Source organism: Leopardus geoffroyi, chromosome A1, assembly GCF_018350155.1.
Source record: "Leopardus geoffroyi isolate Oge1 chromosome A1, O.geoffroyi_Oge1_pat1.0, whole genome shotgun sequence".
In the NCBI taxonomy this organism is placed as follows: Eukaryota; Metazoa; Chordata; class Mammalia; order Carnivora; family Felidae; genus Leopardus; species Leopardus geoffroyi.
The window spans coordinates 170,682,210-170,701,910 of record NC_059326.1 but is presented as its reverse complement, the minus strand read 5'-3'; the positions used below and the strand labels follow the sequence as shown (position 1 = coordinate 170,701,910).

The window sequence follows — 19,701 nt, the reverse complement described above, 5'->3', positions numbered from 1 at the left end:
TCAAGTAGATGTTAAATATACTCATGGTGAATTAACTGTTTATGTGAAATTTCCATTTTATAAATTAAAACAAAAACAAAAACCTAAATGGCAATGTTAGCAACTATGATTTTCTGACAGTATCATCATCCTCTTCCCTACCCAGAACAGAAATGTATATAAGAACTTACCAAAGATAAATTCCAAGGTGGTCTACGTGGGAAGTAGCCAGAAAGTCTCCAGTAGGGGACACAGCAACATTGAGAGGAGCAGAGTCCAACAAAAAGCTGTCTATAAGGCTATAAAATGAATTAGAATGTTAAAGTATTTTAACAAATACCAAAAAAGGACATAACTCGCAAAATATATTTTTGCTAAAAGAACAAGGTATGAAAGATGAAGAAAATATTCATGTTTTATTTCTACAAATCAACACAAGAAAGCCATCACTAACAAAGAGCTTTGTCAAATACGTTAATATGTGAAAATAATCTCTCTTAATGAGAAAGACCTAGAACCCTAAATAGACCAATTAACTAGAGAACAAGTTTCAACAACAGGGAAAATACTAGAGGAAATGCTCTCTTTTTCTGGAAAGCCACTTTGGTAGACTGACTTGGGGACAAATTCTGAAGACGTAACACATTTAAAATAAGTCTTATTACCAGTACTCTCCTGTATTTTTGTTATTTCAGTGAAATTTTAAAAAGGCTTAAGCAACGAAAGGAAATAATGAAATGGCTGTGAATAAGATTAAGAAATAGTAACGGAATAACTTTTGTGCAAGTCTACCTATTTTTCTAATAGGTAACTATGCTATATGTGAAACATGAAAATTCAGTCTACAGAGCATAACCACAAAGCCTTATAGAGCTTATGGAACCCAGTCTCACAACTTTAAAATGCTGGAGGAGTTGAAAAGTTGGGGAGGGAGAGGAAGCAATTACACACAGGCAGGAAACACAGAACAGGATCCTCAGAGAACAAAGTGACTGAGATGAGCCTTACAAATGAACAGGATTTCAATGGATGCCGTTGATAAAGTATTTCCTGGCTGAGAGAAATGGGGAGGTCAAAGTGAGGTCAAAATACAATTGGGTGTAAGTGAGAAGTGGTTTGATAAATTAGCAAGTGCATAAGTATAAGGCTGCGTATAGCACCTTGAATACCATACATCTGAGTTTGCTTTTTATCTTTTAATCAAAGGAAAAATCACTAAAGGCTTTTGAGCAGATATTGGTGTAATCTTCACTTTCATAACAAAATGTGCCATCAGAATGTAGAAGATATGTGAACAGGAAGAATATAGTGAGATTATGGTAGCAGTCATCTAACCAAGCAATAAAGAGCTGAACTAGAATGGTGGTGGCAGGAAGTGACACAAGGGGATCTAAGGAGCAGAAAGGTCTAACCCATTGGCATCTTGCAGTGGAGGCTTCTTACACTGGCTGAGTGTGAACACTTTGTATACTTTAAGAGAAGCATACTGGTTTTAATCATGGCTGTTTTAAATACTACTTTATTCACTAAAGCCAATACATTATCCACGAGAAGGCACAGCAAAATAACTGAAGTTTCAAATCCACATTAAATAAAACAAATTAAAAAATAATAGCAATTAACACTTTTTTAGCACTCCATGTTAGAAAGTACTCTGAGCACTTAAGTCTACTCAATTTAATCCTCACAACCCTCTAAGGCAGATCTGTCCTTACTATACAGATCAGAAAAATGAAGCCCAGTAAGATTTAAAAATGTGCTCAAGATAGAAAGCAACTGAGCCAAAGACTGTCACCCAAGAAGTCTGAACACTTAATCACTATCAACTCAGTAAAACCACTACTGAAACTAAAGATACAATAAACAGCTAGATAGCAATATACAGACCCAGAGGATGCCTACACTGGTGATGCATGGAACATACTCTAAGCAGCTCAAATGTAAATGAAGACTCTCCAGTGGCGACATTAAGTGACTTTTTCATGATAAAATCTCTTTCTTAATTTGCTCAGAGTGATTGAAAATACAAAGTTTAAATAATGAATGCAAGATAGGAAAACAAAACTAAAATTAGGAGCAATGAAGACAAACACACAACGAAGTGTGCTCAGGACAATGACTGCTGTTTAATTCTTAGTTAGGGGGACAAGGATGAGTAATAACCTGATTTCTGTTTAAACCTACTTTGGAAGCTTACAAAAATGGCTGTTCTTCAATCAAGGGGACCTGGGAGAAAGGAAACGTTTGCTAAACACTTATTATATACCAGAGACAAATTATTTATGGTAATTCACTTAATGCCAACAACCCAGACGGAAACATTATCTCAGCACATACAGATGAAGATTAAACCTAAACACAACAATTTCAGATCTTACTATTTCTTCTTTCTTGATCAATACTTGCTCTTTAAAAGTTATACGAGGAGTGAAACTTCCTAACACATTTAGAATCGGTTAAAAAGAGAATCTAATGCTTGAGCAAATTTATGTTACTTGATACTATATTTTGTCAAATTCACTGTGCAACTTGACTTCCACAGCTGTTATGTGTGGGTGGATTGGCTCTCCATTATGTAAAAGCATCAAATTAAAGAAAGGTGGTTTCCACATACACAGTGTATTTTACACTGCCACCTTAGTTCATAAAGCATAAGTGTACAGGCTTAATCTCAGACCTAACTACCACACTGTCTTCTGCTAATCCCACAAAATGAAAAGCCCCAGGTAAATTATAATTTTTTTTGAGCAAACATTAACAAAACTTTAAGGGATCAGATTTTCAAGCACAGAGACTTGCATATACAGGTTAACAGTAAGTAATTTCTGATTATATTCTGAGCAAATGCAGACAGCATCTAACTGTTCAATCTCCAAAGGGACAGAATTACCTTACAAAAGGCTCTTAAAGAATAGAAACAAAAGGGATGGTTTTTGCCTCAGTGAGAAATGCAAAACAATGTTGTATTCCAACAATTTTCATGTAATGCTCCACAGAGCGCAGGGGTCAGAGGGTGAGAAAGAACAAAATGTAAAATTCTATTAACTATTTACTTTTATATTTTCCTCACCCCAAAGGGGTTCAATCTGAATTTCTAATAGATGAAAAACAACCAGAAATAAGTAGTAGATGCCAGATAATTTCAGAGAAAAAAATTTCAACTCTACTTCTCTGAGAATCCTATAAACACAAGGAAATTTTCAGCACTTTAAAAACATTTTACAGAAAACAGTTCAGAACTTATGCAAGTTGCTGTAGATAGGTACTGCAGATGGATACACATGTTATGTTACCACGCCCAAAGGTTTGCTCATACTTTCACTTTTCAGACCGTAAGTCAATTCATTGTTTAAATATTTAACATGTTGTGTAAATGATGAAACTGCTTATTGAGCAAAGAACTAGGAATATCCAAAAGTTACCTAGGGTTGTAAAATGAAATACTGATCCTCACTTCCTTATTATCTCTACAAAATCAATTCGTCCCCAGAGCATGACGCAACTAAGCAAAGTTGATATCACAATTATTGGGAAATCTGTTTCTTTCTTCTGTGTTTATTACAGCAAAATGTCACTTACAAACTATGCAACCTTGGGTAAATGACTTCTCTCTGAGCCTCCATTTCCTCATTTGTAAAATGGGACTAATAACAGTAGCAGTACCTACAGCTATTAGGATATGAAGGAAGATGGAAATACAAGCACATATGAAAGTCAGCTTAGCTGCAATCAGGCAGCAGCAGCTGTTTGACATTGCTTTTCAAGCTTTCTCATTCACTGTGCCTCATAGCTGAACCAAGTAAGTATTTATGGTTTTCTTTATTAAAATATACTTTGGTCCAATCAGGGTAGAAATTATTAGATTTTCTTTTAACAATCCTTACATGACTGACTCATTTCTTGCCCGTTTGTTTCTCCCAGCTTCCCTCTGTATTCACTTAATATGTCTCATAGTTCATTTAAAAATAAGGTATCAGAGTTGAAAACTGGTCAGATTTAAATCCATTCAACTTTTTACTGAAATAAGAAATTTAGCAAAAAGGGTAAACGTTGAGTCAAAGACTGGTAGCTTTGAATGCTGGTTTAAGAACCTAATTCTTACATTCCAAACATAAGTTTATCACTATTTATTGTTTGTTTGTTTATTTTTGAGAGAGAGAGAGAAAGAGACAGAGCGTCAGTGAGGGAGGGGCAGAGCAAGAGGAAGACAAAGAATGCGAAGCAATCTCCAGGCTCTGAACCCTCAGCACAGAGCCCAAAGCGGGGCTCGAACTCACAAGCTCCGAGATCATGACCTGAGCCAAAGTCAGAAGCTTAACCGACTGAGCTGCCCAGGCACCCCGTGTTTACCCTTTTATTTTTTTAATGTATTTATTCTGAAAGTGAGAGAGAGAGTGGGGGAGGGGCAGAGAGAAAGGGAAAGAGAGGATCAAGAGGATCAAGAGGATCAAGAGGACAAGCGGGATCTGCATTGTCAGCGTGGAGCCTGATGTGGGGCTCGAACCCACAAACCGTGAGACCACGACCTAAGCTGAAATCAAGAGCCAGTTGTTTAACCGACTGAGCCACCCAGGTGCCCCTTACCACTTTTAAAAAATATTTTGCCAGTTTAGTACTATTCAACATTAACCCATCTCTCCCATCTAATGTGAACTGAAACTAAAAAGGTGTATACCTTGTACAACTTTCCTACTGTAAGGCAATTTAATTATATTGTTAATTTTTAGAAGATTGTGAAAGTCTGAGGAGCACAACCAATATTTCTAATGTAGCCTTCAAAAAAGGAGTTTTTAAAAATTAAGGAAGTACAAACTTTAAGTGAACTTTTAAAAGCTACAAGACACAGCCAACTAATTAGATTTTGTTTCACTATATTTTGAGTGAAAGACAGACACACCTATAGAGAAGGTTCCTAGTTATTAGAGCTGGACCCGTTAGACACTCTTGCTGTGCATGTTCCAAATCTGGTGTGTATGCTGGATGGACAGCTGTGCCTCATTCCTATACCAACCTTAAAGGGAAATGAGTCTATCAGGGTTTTTCCTTTCTAAAGGTCAAACTGCTTTCAGGTATAAACTTATCAATTCCTGAGAAAAGAGGAAGTACAACTGGACAGAGCTTAATTTAGGAATTTTCCAGAGGTTTAAAAAGTGCCATCTTCCTTCCCATTTTCCCCCACCTTATAGTATGTTCCTGTTAAAATAGATACTTCATTATTTCCATCACTACTTTCATACTCTAAGCAATTCTGTTAAGTGATATGATTTTAAATCGTATCTATTCCTACATAATTTTTAACAACAAAGCTAGCTCCCTTGCTCTCACTCTGTAGGTCTCCAATGTTCAAATTATTTAACAGAAGTAGGTAAATTTTCAATTAACTGCTGTTTTTGTAACAAGTTTCTATCTACGAAACGAAACGGATTTCTGCATCTGCGTGCTGCTGGGTTTTACCCAAATTCTAAGAAACACATTATCTAAAACAAGAATTATGTCAGACACAGAAAATACATAGTATATAAAAGTAAAGTTGGGTTTTGGACCTTTTAACTAAATACAATAACAACAACAACAAGACACTAAATAAGAGTTTCCAGTCCTAAAGTCTGACTCTATTTTCGAGTATCAAAAAGGTCAAATGAGCTTTCTCAAAGTTTATTCAACTCACTTTCTATGTCTCAATTTTGCAAGTACAGAAAACCTAAGAGAGATTGCATTTTCCTCACTATTATCTTTTATGGCACTACTCCCTCCCAAAAAACAGGTTTTTGATCTAACAGTAAGGTTAGAAAAATCCCCAAAATATATTCACATTCAAAAGGCACACAAACCATTAACTATAGGTAAAAGTTACACGTAAAGACGATGACTGAGAAATCTTCTGACAGAGGTTAGGGGTTTAAAAATAAACTCACCACCCAGATGGAAGGTCCCAAGTTCTAACAGTGCAATCCATTGAAGCACTTATTAACCAACGACCATCAGGACTGAAAGCCTTCAAATTAAAAGAAAAACAAGAATACACATATAATGCATGTGTGCATTTATGTATATTTGTGCCTGTATATTTAACAGCTTAAAGAATGCAAGAAATGAAAACAAGATGCAGGCTTCATAAAAAAATAAGTCTGAGTAAAATTTAAACTGCTGCATTTTATAGAAAAAAATTCATTTCTTATATGCCACTGTTTGGATATAAATAAGAATTAGGTTTTTACATGTATCATAAAAAGTTTTAAAAATTAACAGCATCATCCAATTTTCAATTTTTACTACATAACCACCTACATTTATAGACAGTTAACAAATAACTACAAACATTTTCAGGATAAAACTGCTAGCTATTCTGAGAACATTCAATGAAATATTTTGTTAGCCTAATTTCAGTTATAAAGTTCTGTGAAAGAAACAAAACCTGTATTTCACTAAAGAATCTATATATTAGACTGGCTTTCTTAGAGTCCAAAATGATTTTGAAAACAAGAATGCAAATGCCCTGGGGCGCCTGGGTGGCTCAGTCAGCTGGGCATCGGTTGGGCGTCTGACTTCGGCTCAGGTCATGATTGTACAGATTATGTGTTTGAGCCCTGCATCGGGTTCTGTGCTGACAGCTCAGAGCCTGGAGGCTGCTTCAGATTCTGTGTCTCCGTCTCTCTCTGCTCCTCCCCTGCTCACACTGTGTCTCTCTCACAAATAAACAAACATTAAAAAAAAAAAGGAATGCAAATTCCCTTAAAATATTAAAGTTACTACACAAGAACTTCTATTTACTTGTCGCTTCAGTTAAAGATCCTTTTATAATGATGTTTTAATTTCAAAATGTAATTTAACACCACAGTAATTAGAATTGCAAAATAAAAGTAAATAATAAACTACTTATGCCACCTTAAAGAAGCTATATCTTTTCTGTTGATATAAATGGATAAATAGCTCTCATTTCCCTGTAGCACATAAGTGTTGTGAGGCTTAGATCAGGCCATATATGAAAGAAGACCCCCCCACCCCGCCAAAAAAAAAACTTTAATGTTTATAATGGTAGATTGTTCATCCAGGAGTTTAAACACACCACAGGCATTATCACCATCCATATTAACAGATGATACTGGGATAAGTGGACTCCAATCTGTTCATTGGGTTGTAGTGATACAGCAGAAACTCAAACCTTAAGGTACAGTGAGTTCAATTTACAGAATCATGTACATTAAGGACAGGGAAAATGACTCTGATAGGTAATCTGTGTTATATGCTCACAGATTTAACTGAACAGGAATAATTTATTGCTGAGTAGGAGAAATTCCAGACATACAAGTTCAAAATAAGATTTGAAAAGGAAAGAAAGAAAGGGCAAGCTGGCACTGACTGGTTTTAAAAATGCATCAAAAAATTTCATCAAAATCACTCCACTCCTGCCTCATTTCTACAGATGATAACACAACAAATTATGTTGCCAATTTCCTATCTGCAGAACAACACAATTTCCTGGCTTTTTCCCCTATATTTTTAAGGGAATGGATAAACTGCTGATTTTTGGTACAAGAATGGATAAATAAATATAGATGTTAGAATTGCCACTAAATAGCCCAGATTTTAATTTTTTCCTGTTTTCAAGTGAATCAAGATGTGAGTGATGAAAAATAACAATATATAAACTTAATATAGCCTCAATATATATTTTTCAAACTAGAGTACTTTTTGTATCTTATATCCCACTATAAAAACGTAATAGTAAGCCAAAACAAATTTTTATTGATTAAACTCTTTTAGAGTTAAGAAATCTAAATTCTAGAAATAACACTAAGCTAGAATAAACCAGATACCAGATATTCAAGGTCCCCTACTATTCATTTGTTATGCATTCAGAAAATAAGAAATGAATTCTCTCAACCTAGTTTAATACTAAATACTTATGTTTCAATAGATCATTTATTCTCCAAAGGATATTTTAGCCTTGTTTAGAGTTTAAGAGAAAAAGATGAACTCTGAGATTTATTTATACTTCAATCTGACGGCATTAACTTCTTTATATTCTAAATTTTCTTTAAAACTGTATTCTTTGGGGGCGCCTGGGTGGCGCAGTCGGTTAAGCGTCCGACTTCAGCCAGGTCACGATCTCGCGGTACGTGAGTTCGAGCCCCGCGTCGGGCTCTGGGCTGATGGCTCAGAGCCTGGAGCCTGTTTCCGATTCTGTGTCTCCCTCTCTCTCTGCCCCTCCCCCGTTCGTGCTCTGTCTCTCTCTGTCCCAAAAATAAATAAACGTTGAAAAAAAAAAAAAAATTAAAAAAAAAAAAAAACAAACTGTATTCTTTGAAAATTAATTTCCAAATTATTTTGAATATCTCATATGAAAACTTTAATTCTATTAAAGGGCAATAGTTTTAGTATATTTTAACCTAAACAGAAACAGAAATTAGTCAAGTTTTATTTAAACATCAAAAGTTCATTTTACCAGGTCATTTATTTGGCCGTGGTGTCCAGAAAACTCTCTGACAATCTTCCTAGTTTCAATATCCAGAACACTAATGGAGAAGTCATCCAAGGCAAGTCCCAGAATGCCACTAGTAAGATAAACACACCAGTTTTAATAAACAAACCAACAAACCTTTCACATTAAAATCTCATAGTCATTTTAATTTGTTTTTAATAATCAAGCATACCTGTGGGGAAATCAAACAAAATTCTGTTCCTTTACATTAAATGTATAATTTTCCCACCTGATAAATTATGTACTTACATTATGACTTTTACCAAAAACATCAAAAATAAAATCCATAATCATTAAAGGAAAAACTTTACCTGTCTCTATGTAGCAGCATCGTATTCGGAGACGAATTAAGGCTCATAGAGTGTATTAAAATTTTGTTTTTAAAGTTCCAGAACTTGAGTAATCCTTCACTACCAGTTGTAATTGTTAACTGGTTTAAGCCATCCACTGCAACACCTCTAACAGATCCTTTATGAGCTTTAAAACATATGATAAAAGGAAAAAGACATTAAGAAAATGGCACTGCCTCTCTAAACACTACACAAAGAGTGATTCCTTCATTTAAATTTCTAAGTTCCCTCTATTTAGCTCCCTTAAAATCTTAAAATTAATCTGGATTTCAGAAGATTATATATTGCTGTAATTAAAACAAAATCAATCTGGTTGATGCCAGAAAGCTTAAGATTTTCTGCTTAATGAAAGGGGAAGAAAACGCAAATTTTAATTTGTATAATATCTACTTTCCTCTAATCTATCAATAACTTCATTCTATTTAAGTATTTCAACATGGTGTTTATAGTAGGTGTAATGGCAGTAACTGCTAGATAGGGTTGACGATAACCCATCTACAACCTTACCAAAATGCCTGGCACTCAAGAATTTAATAAATGCCAGAGACAGTTAGTTATTAGCCTTGTATATTATTTTTTTTTTAATAAAAAAAGGGAAAAAATTCATTACCTTGATCCTCGCCAAAACTTCCTCGATGAATACCAGACTGCATATTATATACATCTACAGATCCTGATGACAGACCAATTACAGCAAAGTTTCCACAAGAAGTTATATCTACTGCCTTTGGAAAAAAAAAATTTTAACACAAATTATACAAAAAATAACTAATATTTTTACTGTACTTTATGGTTTCCAAATGTCTTTTCACCTACTAATTACCTCATTAAGAAAAAAAAGAAGCATTCTAAATGAATTGCCTCATTAATTTTCGTAAAGATAATGTCACTGTACTTGGGTGTATAAGAAATAACTGCTTGATTCTATGTCCATTCTCTAAGAAGTATACAGAAATTATTATCCAAGAAAATAAAACATAACCAAAGTTAACTCAACTGAAATTTACAAAGTCAGAAGAACTGTATTTCAGCTGGCTTTCAATTTTAATTTATTCACATTACTGCTAAAGTCAAAGTATTCCACCGCCTAATTTCTTTACCTTACCTTATGTAATTGCTTCTACAGCAGATATAAAACTGAAAACATATCATTAGGATGGTCATCATTATTATATTAAGCTTCAACTTTATTGTCTATAAAAAGAGGTTAACAACAGACAACATCATAGGATTGTTGCAAGAATAATATAAAATAATGCCTGTTAGAGGCACCTGAGTGGCTCAGTCAGTTAAGCATCTGACTCTTGATTTTGGCTCACGTCATGATCTCATTATCGTGAGACTAAGCCCCATGTCAGGCTCCACACTGTGCATAGAGTCTGCTTAAGATTCTCTCTCTCTCCCCACCCCCATTCTGCCCCTCCTCCCCTCACGTGCGTGCAAATGCACACATGCTTTCTCTCTCTCAAAAAAAAAATAATGCATGTTAGGCACAGAGCCTAGAAGAAAGTAAGCACACAAAAAATGTTAGCTGTAATTATCGTTACCACTACTAGTACAACAGCTACTCAAAACTGTGCGGGTAAACTTAAGAGGCTTAAGATAAAATCTCTATGGTTTACAAAACAGTATAAAAGCTTAAAACTGGATTTTTGTACTATGGAGAATAGAGCATACATACTTTCAAAATGCCTTGTACAAAAGAGAATCAACTATGTAATTATACTTTCAATAAGTTAAAAACAGGTATTCACTAAAAAACAGAATAGATAAGTTCAGCAAGGTTACATGATAGATCAGTACACAAAAATTAATTATATTTCAACACGCTAGCAATAAACAATCCAAAACAAAATTAAGAAAGAACTCCATTTATAATAGCATTAAAAACAATAAGATACCAGAAAACCAAAGAAGTATGAGACTTGTACACAGACAACCACAAAATACTGCTGACAGAAATTAAGGATCTAAATAAATGGAAAGACATCCCATGTTCATGGATCAGAAGTAATATTAATATGGTAACACTCCTCAAACTGATTTACGATATCAACAAAACCCCTACCAAAATCCTAGCTGCTTTCTTTGCAGAAATTGACAAGCAGATCCTAAAATTCACATGGACATGCAAGAGATTAGAACAGCCAAAACAATCTTGAGAAAAGAACTTGGAGGATTCAATTTTTCTGATTTTAAAACTTAACGCTGGGGCGCCTGGGTGGCGCAGTCAGTTAAGCGTCCGACTTCAGCCAGGTCACGATCTCACGGTCCGTGAGTTCGAGCCCCGCGTCGGGCTCTGGGCTGAGGGCTCAGAGCCTGGAGCCTGTTTCCGATTCTGTGTCTCCCTCTCTCTCTGCCCCTCCCCCGTTCATGCTCTGTCTCTCTCTGTCCCAAAAATAAATAAACGTTGAAAAAAAAAAAAAAATTAAAAAAAAAAAACAACAAAAAAAAAACTTAACGCAAAGGTACCATAGTCAAGACAGTGTGGTTCTGGCATAAAGACAGACATATAAAACAATGGAATAGAACTGAGAATCTGGAAATAAAGCCTCATATTCATGTCAAATTTATTTTTGGCAAGCACGCCAAGACTATTCAATGGGGGAAAGAACAGTCTTTTGAATAATGATGCTGAGACAACTAGATATTCATATGTAACAGAATGAACTTGGACCCCTACATACATCATGCACATAAATTAACTCCGAAAGGATTATAGGCTTAAATGTAATAGCTAAAACTATGAAACTCCTTAGCACAAATCACAGGAGTAAATCTTCATGGCCCTGGGTTAGGCAACAATTTTCCAACAACCATCAGCAAAAAAAAAAAAAAAAAAAAAAAAAAAAAAGAAAGAAAAGATAGGTTGGACTTAATCAAAATAAAAACTCTTACACTGAAAATGATTATCAACAAGAAAATGAAATGACAGCCCACAGAAAGGGGAAAAAACACTGCATATCTGATAAGGGATTTAGATCCAGAATACACAAACAGCTAATACAACTCAATATAAAAAGACAACCCCTTTAATGGGCACAGAATTGAAAAGACATTTCTCCAAAGAAGACATACAATCAGTAAACACATGAAAAGAGGCTCAACACTGAGTCCGAAACACAAATCACAATGAGATACTACTATATACCAACAAGGATGGCAATAATCAAAAGAGCAATCACAAGTGTTCATTAAAATGTACAGACATCGAAACACTTATACATTGCTAATGGGAGTATAAAAAGGTGCAGCCACTTTGGAAAACAGGTTGGCAGTTCCCCACAAATGTTAAACAGAGTTGCATTATGACCTAATGATTCCAGTCCTAGGTATAAATGCAGAGAAACAAAAACATATGTTTTATGTTTCACATAAAAACTTATGTGTGGTAGGGTCCCCTCCCTAAGAATGTGAAAACAAAACAAAACAAAACAAAACAAAAAAACAAAAAAACTCAAGGCAACCTGGCTCTACCCGTACATGATAACAACATCCATCATGGCCTTGTAACATGAGACCACTTAATCAGACTGCATGTTTCTGTGTTACCATATATGGTAGACAAAGAAATAGAAAATGTACAAAACTATGCCACGTGAAGTTTGGGGCTCAGTTCTTTGGGTACAAACCCAACTGAGCCGTGCTGGCACAAATAAAGTTACTTCCTGGAAAGAAAAGCCTGGGAGTCACGACTCCTTTTGTGAAAATCCTGCTACAATGCACTAATGTTAGCATTATTTATAAGAGTCAAGAAGTAGAAACAACATAAATAGCATCAACTAATCAATGGCTAAATAAAATGTGGTTTCTACACAAATGTAGTAGTGTCCACAATAAAACAAGTATGTTATAAATGCTATAACATGAATAACCTTTGAAAACATTATGCCAAGTGATGGAAAAGCCAATCAGAAAGACTATATCTTGTATGATTCCATTTACATTAAATGCCCAGAATAGGAAAATCTATAGAAATAAAAAGCAGATTGTGGTTACCTAGGTTAGGGAGAAGGGAGAGGAGAAATGAGAGAATAGGGTTTCTTTTTGAGTTGATAAGAATATTCTAAAATTAGACTGATTAGATTTTAGTGATGATTTCCCAATCCTATGAATATACCAAAAATCACTGGACTGTACACTTTAAAAGAGAATTTTATGGTTTATAAATTATATTAATAAAACTGTTTCTTACAAAGTAGAAGGAGGGCAGCTGGGTGACTCAGTCGATTAAATGTCCAACTTTTGATTTTGGCTCAGGTCATGATTTCACGGTCCTAAGATTGAGCCCTGCGTCAGGCCCTGTACTGGGCACGGAGCCCGTGTAAGATTCTCTGTCTCTCTCTCCTTTGCCCTTCCCCGCACAGATGTGTGCTTTCTCTCTCTTTCTCACTAAAACAACAACAAAATCCAAAAAAGAAGAAGCAACAACTCTGCAAACCAGAATATAACAATGCTTCTTTATATCTGAAAATCTGAATGCAACAGAAGTGGATTAACATATTAACAAAAGCAAACAGAAACAAAATTTCTAAAGAGGAGTAAACTCTTAAGTAAACACTGGAATTTAAAAGCTATATTTAAGGGGCACCAGGGTAGCTCAGTTGGTTAAGCGTCCAACTCTTGGTTTCGGCTCAGGTCATGATCTCAGTTTGTGACTTTGAGCCTGGCATTGGTCTCTGTGCCAAGAGTGTGGAGCCTGCTTAGGATTCTCTCTCCTTCTCTCTCTCTGCCTCTCTCTCAAAAATAAAGTAAAAAAAATATACATAAAAAATGAAAGGTATATTTAAGAAAGGCTTAGAACTCAATTAGAATTTCTCTATAAGGCACTTCTCAAGAGACAAATATAAGAAATAACTTCTATACCTATAACTTTAAATAACTTCTATACCTATAAGTCATTAAAGAGTTAGCTAAATCTTACTCCTATATCAGAAGAAATCAAGAAAGAAAAAAAACCCTTAAGATTCACATTCATTAAATATAGTTCTGTATACTCGACATAATTAAGGTAAGAAAGTTCATTGATAAATGCTGAATTCATCTTCAGAGGGTATTCTGAGTAATCCTACTTAATTAGAAAACTAAAGCAACTGGGGCGCCTGGGTGGCTTGGTCGGTTAAGCGTCCGACTTCAGCTCAGGTCATGATCTCATGGTCCGTGAGTTCGAGCCCCACGTTGGGCTCTGTGCTGACAGCTCAGAGCCTGGAGCCTGTTTCAGATTCTGTGTCTCTCACTCTCTCTCTGCCCCTCCCCTGTTCATGCTCTGTCTCTCCCTGTCTCAAAAAATAAATAAACGTTAAAAAAAAAAGTTAAAAAAAAAGAAAACTAAAGCAACTAATATACATCTAATTAAGCAAAACTTAACTTAAACCTAAAATAATTCTCTACAGTTGGAAAACCTAACACTATTAGAAAATAATTTAAAAATGTTAAACTGCTGTTTCAACCCATATGATCATTAATAAACTTGAGTATAACAAGATTGCCGCAGGACAATTTTACAGGAGAAAATGCTCTTATCAACAAGCTCAAGCTCACTTACTGTTGCGGTTATGTCATCTGTCTTCAGCTCTTTTGGCTTGAGAAAGTAAGCACCTATGGTAGATCTCTGATAGTTCCAAGTTGAACAAGACAGTTTACCTTGATGGCAAGCAATGATACTATCCCAGTCACTTTCACGAGCCTCCTCTAAAATATAATGAAAATCATAAATCAAATTATCTTTCATTCCCTCACTCATTCATTTACCTATTACTTATTAAGAATATAATATTCTATGTTATCATTAGGCACTAGGGACTGATGGTGTACAGGTAATTTCGGATAGCAATGAGCTTCTAATCTAACAAGAAATTCTGGGGGCACCTGGGTGGCTCACTGGTTGAGCTTCATTTCGGCTCAGGTCACGATCTCATGGTTCATGAGTTCAAGCCCTGTGTTGGGCTCTGCACTGACAGTGAGGAGTCTGCTTGGGATTCTCTCTCCCTCTCTCCATCTCTGTTCCTCCCCTGCTCACACACTCTTTATCTCTCAAAAATAAATAATAAACTTAAAAAAATTTTTTAAAAAAAGCAATTCTGATTAGAAGAAATTATAATAAATAATGATAGTGTCTTATAAAAGCACTCAGCAAGAGTTTACAAAGAGACTTGAGGACAGTAATAAATGGCTCCCTGAAAGAAGCAATAAAACAAACATCAATTAATTGGGGGCAGGGACACAAATAGGTTCAAGAGTAACTTGAACAAAAAGAAGTAAGTGATGCATTTCCCGAGAAGGATGGGAAGCAGACAAGGCAACTGGGGCCATATCACAAAGTTGTGAAAGCTGTGTTCATAACAGGAGATTACATCCTACAGGCAGTAAGGGGCCTCTGAAAGATTTTTAAGCAGGTGAGTAACATGATTCAGATGTCTGAGATCACTCAGGTTCTAAGATAAAAAATGGAAAGCAGGGTGGTCAAAATAAAAGTTAAAAAAAAAAAAAGGAAAGAAACCATCATCAGGTTGATATAAGAACCTCAAAATGGAAATGGTGCCTTATTTCTATGGTAGTTTTCACTCAACAATCAACAATTCAATTCTTTGAATGAAACACCACTCTAATAATGTAGCATATAAGGACCTCAGTATATTCTGATTTTGATTACAATAGAACTTTATGTTCTCTATTCTTACCTTTTTATATTAGTGACTTTCATTACACCAGACATATAATAGAATAAAAAGGGCTACAAAATGAGATACCAAATACTGTTTATTAATAGGTCTTATAGAGAAGACCAAAACCTGAAATTAAAAGATAACTGCAAATTATAAATAATTCTTTTTCAGTCTTCACATTAGATTAGTAGGCACTTGGGGTACTTCCAAATGCTTATTAATGCCTGCAAAAACATTCTTTAAAATGAAGAAAACTTAAAAATAGTAGGAAAAATAGAAAAACAGAACTTCTTGGAATACAGTGTTAAGTTACCTACCAGCTGCAAATTTTGTGATGGGTGGAAGCCTTACTGACAAGGCATTCTGAAGTCCTTTACGTTTGACTCTCTTCTTATTTATTAATCCTGGAGTTGAGGGAGAGAAGAACATAGCTATGTATCCTTCTTAATGAAAAATGAACATAAAAGAGAAGCACAAGAGAACTACACAGCTCAAGATACTCTTATTTAAGTTAGGAACCAAATAAAGATGATGTTATAACCACTATTACTTAAATCATTTTTGAAATTTAGTCTATATAATTAGATAAGAAAATAAACTATCAGATATAAATAATTGAAAAAAAGGTTAAAAAATCATTTTTTACAGATGATACGATGGTAATATAGTCATGCCAATCAAGAGAAACAACCAAATAATAATTAGAATAATCATTTTATTGGACAAAATACAGAACCAATAAAAAAAAAGTGAGTTCCTACAATGCAATAATATTTAAGATCACTATAATTATTAGTTGGTAATTATAACATATTACATATTCTTATATATTAATTACTAAATACTAAATATTGCAGATAGAAATACGATGAACAAAGATTACATCTATAACACTAGCAAAAAAAATTAGCATATTATAAAAAAATACATAAGATACCACTGTATAATCTCAAATATGGAAGACCAACAGGAGGAAAACTAAAAAACAAAAAACAAACAAAAAACTTCATTAAAGCCCTAAGGAAAATAAAAAGTAACCTGAATGAGGATATATCATATCCCTAGAAGTGAAGATTCTTAAAGATATCAAATCTCTCCAATTTAATTTCTAGAAGTATTACTTTGAATGCTGATTAAAGAATGATCCTTAAAAAAAAAAAAGATCTTGTAACTCATCTGGAAGTATATACATACATGAATAGCCAGGACAGTAGCTAAAAAGAGGAGTAATTATGAATAAAACTGAAAAACACTTTTTTTTATTTATAAAATCTTTCAAATGCTGGAAACTATGGGAAAAGATACAGAATAAAGTAAGTTCTTTCTGTAAAAAGATGGGACACTGCTTACTTTGATGCCTTCTCTAATGTCCCTTCCATGTTTAAAATCCTGCACTCTACACATGGCTCGAGGTAGATCATTGATGTCTTTTGGGTGGCAGCAGTATTGTTTTTACCACCCAAGCTGTCTAATTCTTTTCAATAACCTTATAGCAGCACCTCAACCACTTCTACAGCAACACTGATGTTAAAAATCTATTACTCTTCCATACAGGGGTTTTTTAATTTTATCCAAGAAAAAAAGGAAATTTATCAATGAAACCTCAACTGGTTGTCTCACAGTATCTTGAAACGTTTCTTTTGTGACCAGTAGCTTTTTTTTTCGTCTTGCAAATGACCTACCATGTCCCAAACTCTTGTTAAATTTTTCATGTATTGTGGAAAATGATTGAAGAGTTCCATCTTGACCTGTTGATATATGTAGAAAATACCTATCAAACTTCATCAAAACAATGGATCATTTGAATGACAGATCTTAATGATTCTTAAAACTTGAAGTTACAGTTTGGGATACTTTAAAAGCAGAGCTAAATTGCAACTACTTCATTATAATATTCATCTGTACAAAGAATGCCATTTAGTAAGAACCAAGGATAATAGGAGTTACTAATAATTTTCAGCCGATTATGAGACTTGGCAAGGGCCACAGTTTCAGAATCCAGCCACCTGTCTGTGAAGATCAGTAAATAAAATAACATTCTAAATGAAGATAATATCTACAGTGCTTCCTGAAGTTTTCAAAAAAAATCTCATTTACTCAGATTTCCAAATCACTCAAATTCAAACCTGAATCTGAAAATTCAATACCAAACCTAATAATTATTAAATACCCTGCTCTCAATACTTTCTGGAATAAACTAATAGGATGAAGCAGAAACTCACTTGCACTAAGAATTTGCTGTCCGTTTTGTCCATAATATCTGATTTTGGTAAGAGGAGCACTATGTCCCATTCTGAATCTCAAAAGCCGGCCTTCACCTGTAGGACCATCAAATATCCATATCTGCCAAGAAATAAAAAGGTAAGGTTCTTTCACAATGTGTTAAATGATCTGCAAGCAGTCAGATCATCTTCTACACCTATCAACTGGCACTGGGTAGTGCTTGCCAGTCTACTGGCCCTGGAGAAGGGGCTGGGGAGAGATGAACTGTAACTCTTCTTCACTTCACTGCAATCATGTAACCTGCTGTACTTTTGTTTCATCTATACCATTACTGTATCCCATTTTCCTTTCATCTTCTAGGTTTTAGGCTGATACACTAAAACAGGCTTGCAATAACCCCAAGGGTAGAAGCCAGGAAAATGATAACAACAATAATAATACCCTCAGAGCATTGTCGGCACCATTTGTGACAAGAAGGGGCTCTCTATGGAGAAATGTCAGTCCGGCAATCGCTGTAGAATGTGCATTTCTCATCTGATTGATTAACTTTTTGTCTTCTAGATCCCAGAGTCCAATATGGCCACATGGGCTTCCAGCTGCCATTATTGGATGACCATCTGTTATTAAAAGTAAAATACATTAAGAAAAACATGCGCCATAAAACAACCAAACGTAACAATTCTTCTCTCCATCCCTTTAATCCATAAACATAAGGTTAGAAAAAACTATGCACCAATAATCTATCCATATTCCTATGGCTATTTGTAATGCAGTATTTCACTTATTTCTATTAAATACATTAACTTGCAAGAAAACATCCACTTGGAAAATTTCTATAAGCTTCGAAGTATACATTGTAAACATTCTTAACTCTTACTAATAATTAAGTTAAAAGTTACCTGTACGAAATGAAATCGAAGTAATAGGTCCCCAGTCTTGACGAAACTTCATTAATGTTTCATCGAATTTAATGTTGTGAATGATAACCTGACCTGACATAAGACCAACAGCAACAACATCCACAGCTGGTGCCTGAAATTTAAATTACTCACTTTTTATTCTTAATCAAAATAGCTTCAATAATCCTGATGTTATGCATCATTAATTATGTAAAAGAAATAATAGAATATCTTCCTGAGGATGGCAAAAAAAAAAAAAAAAAAACCTAGTAAGTATTACCATTCTAGCATACTTTGATTGCTATTTCACATGGAAATATTTAGGAATGATTTTTTCAAGTTACTTCCCAGCTTCAAATCTGGTAGTCACCATCAATCCCATCATTCCTAAAACACAGCTGACTCAGTAAGAAAACAGCCATAAAAGAAAAGGAATCTGATGTATGAAATCACTACAGATCAGTGAGTGACTGGAAAGAAACAAAAGAGATACAGCTCTTAGAAAACATAAAAAGGCTTGCCATATGCCTGGCAACATAAAAGGCCAACTACAAAGGAAGTGAACAGTTCTTTATCCAAGGAAACAAAAACCTATAAAACATGTTAAAAGGCAAAAAAGTCTTAGGATTAGTCTGTCCCAGCTCTAATATTTTATGAATAGAATCTTCATTTTATAAATGGTCTTATATACAGGCTCTATAATAAATTTCTCTATTTTACCACAGAAGATCAATGTTCAATACCATTACAGAATAGAATCACGCTAACCATTTTATTAATCTACCATCATGTGACCATGATGCATGAGACCCTGGGGATATTAAAACAAGTATGATTCCTTGCCCTCAAGGGACCTAATCATCTGATACCTCTGGGGTCTTACGGGTAGGCAAAAGCACAGCAAGGTTGATGGTACTGACAGAGAATGAAAGAATGAATATAAGTTGGGCAGGTATAAGCAAGAGCTATTCAGAAGGACAAGGATATACTGGCAGTATACGTGTCCAATGTAAGATTCTCTGCAGACCTACATCATTCATACATGTTCCGCAGTCTCATGAAAACAAAAGCAGTTATTTATGGAAAAGTGCAATTAAAAATGT

The 19,701-nt window shown here is 34.7% G+C and overlaps 1 protein-coding gene across 1 annotated transcript in view; it reads right to left on the bottom strand.

Moving 5' to 3' along the window:
* The window catches only part of WDR36 (WD repeat domain 36), a 43,675-nt gene that overhangs the window by 10,514 nt on the left and 13,460 nt on the right, over nucleotides 1-19,701 (bottom strand). Inside the window, exons 7-17 of the mRNA XM_045500651.1 lie at nucleotides 18,599-18,731; nucleotides 18,141-18,316; nucleotides 17,699-17,819; nucleotides 17,159-17,224; nucleotides 15,794-15,880; nucleotides 14,357-14,502; nucleotides 9,422-9,536; nucleotides 8,773-8,938; nucleotides 8,426-8,534; nucleotides 5,895-5,974; nucleotides 171-278 (exon numbers count right to left, since the gene is read on the bottom strand). Of these exons, the coding sequence (XP_045356607.1) occupies nucleotides 171-278; nucleotides 5,895-5,974; nucleotides 8,426-8,534; nucleotides 8,773-8,938; nucleotides 9,422-9,536; nucleotides 14,357-14,502; nucleotides 15,794-15,880; nucleotides 17,159-17,224; nucleotides 17,699-17,819; nucleotides 18,141-18,316; nucleotides 18,599-18,731 (1,307 nt within the window). The remainder of the gene's footprint in view (nucleotides 1-170; nucleotides 279-5,894; nucleotides 5,975-8,425; nucleotides 8,535-8,772; nucleotides 8,939-9,421; nucleotides 9,537-14,356; nucleotides 14,503-15,793; nucleotides 15,881-17,158; nucleotides 17,225-17,698; nucleotides 17,820-18,140; nucleotides 18,317-18,598; nucleotides 18,732-19,701) is intronic.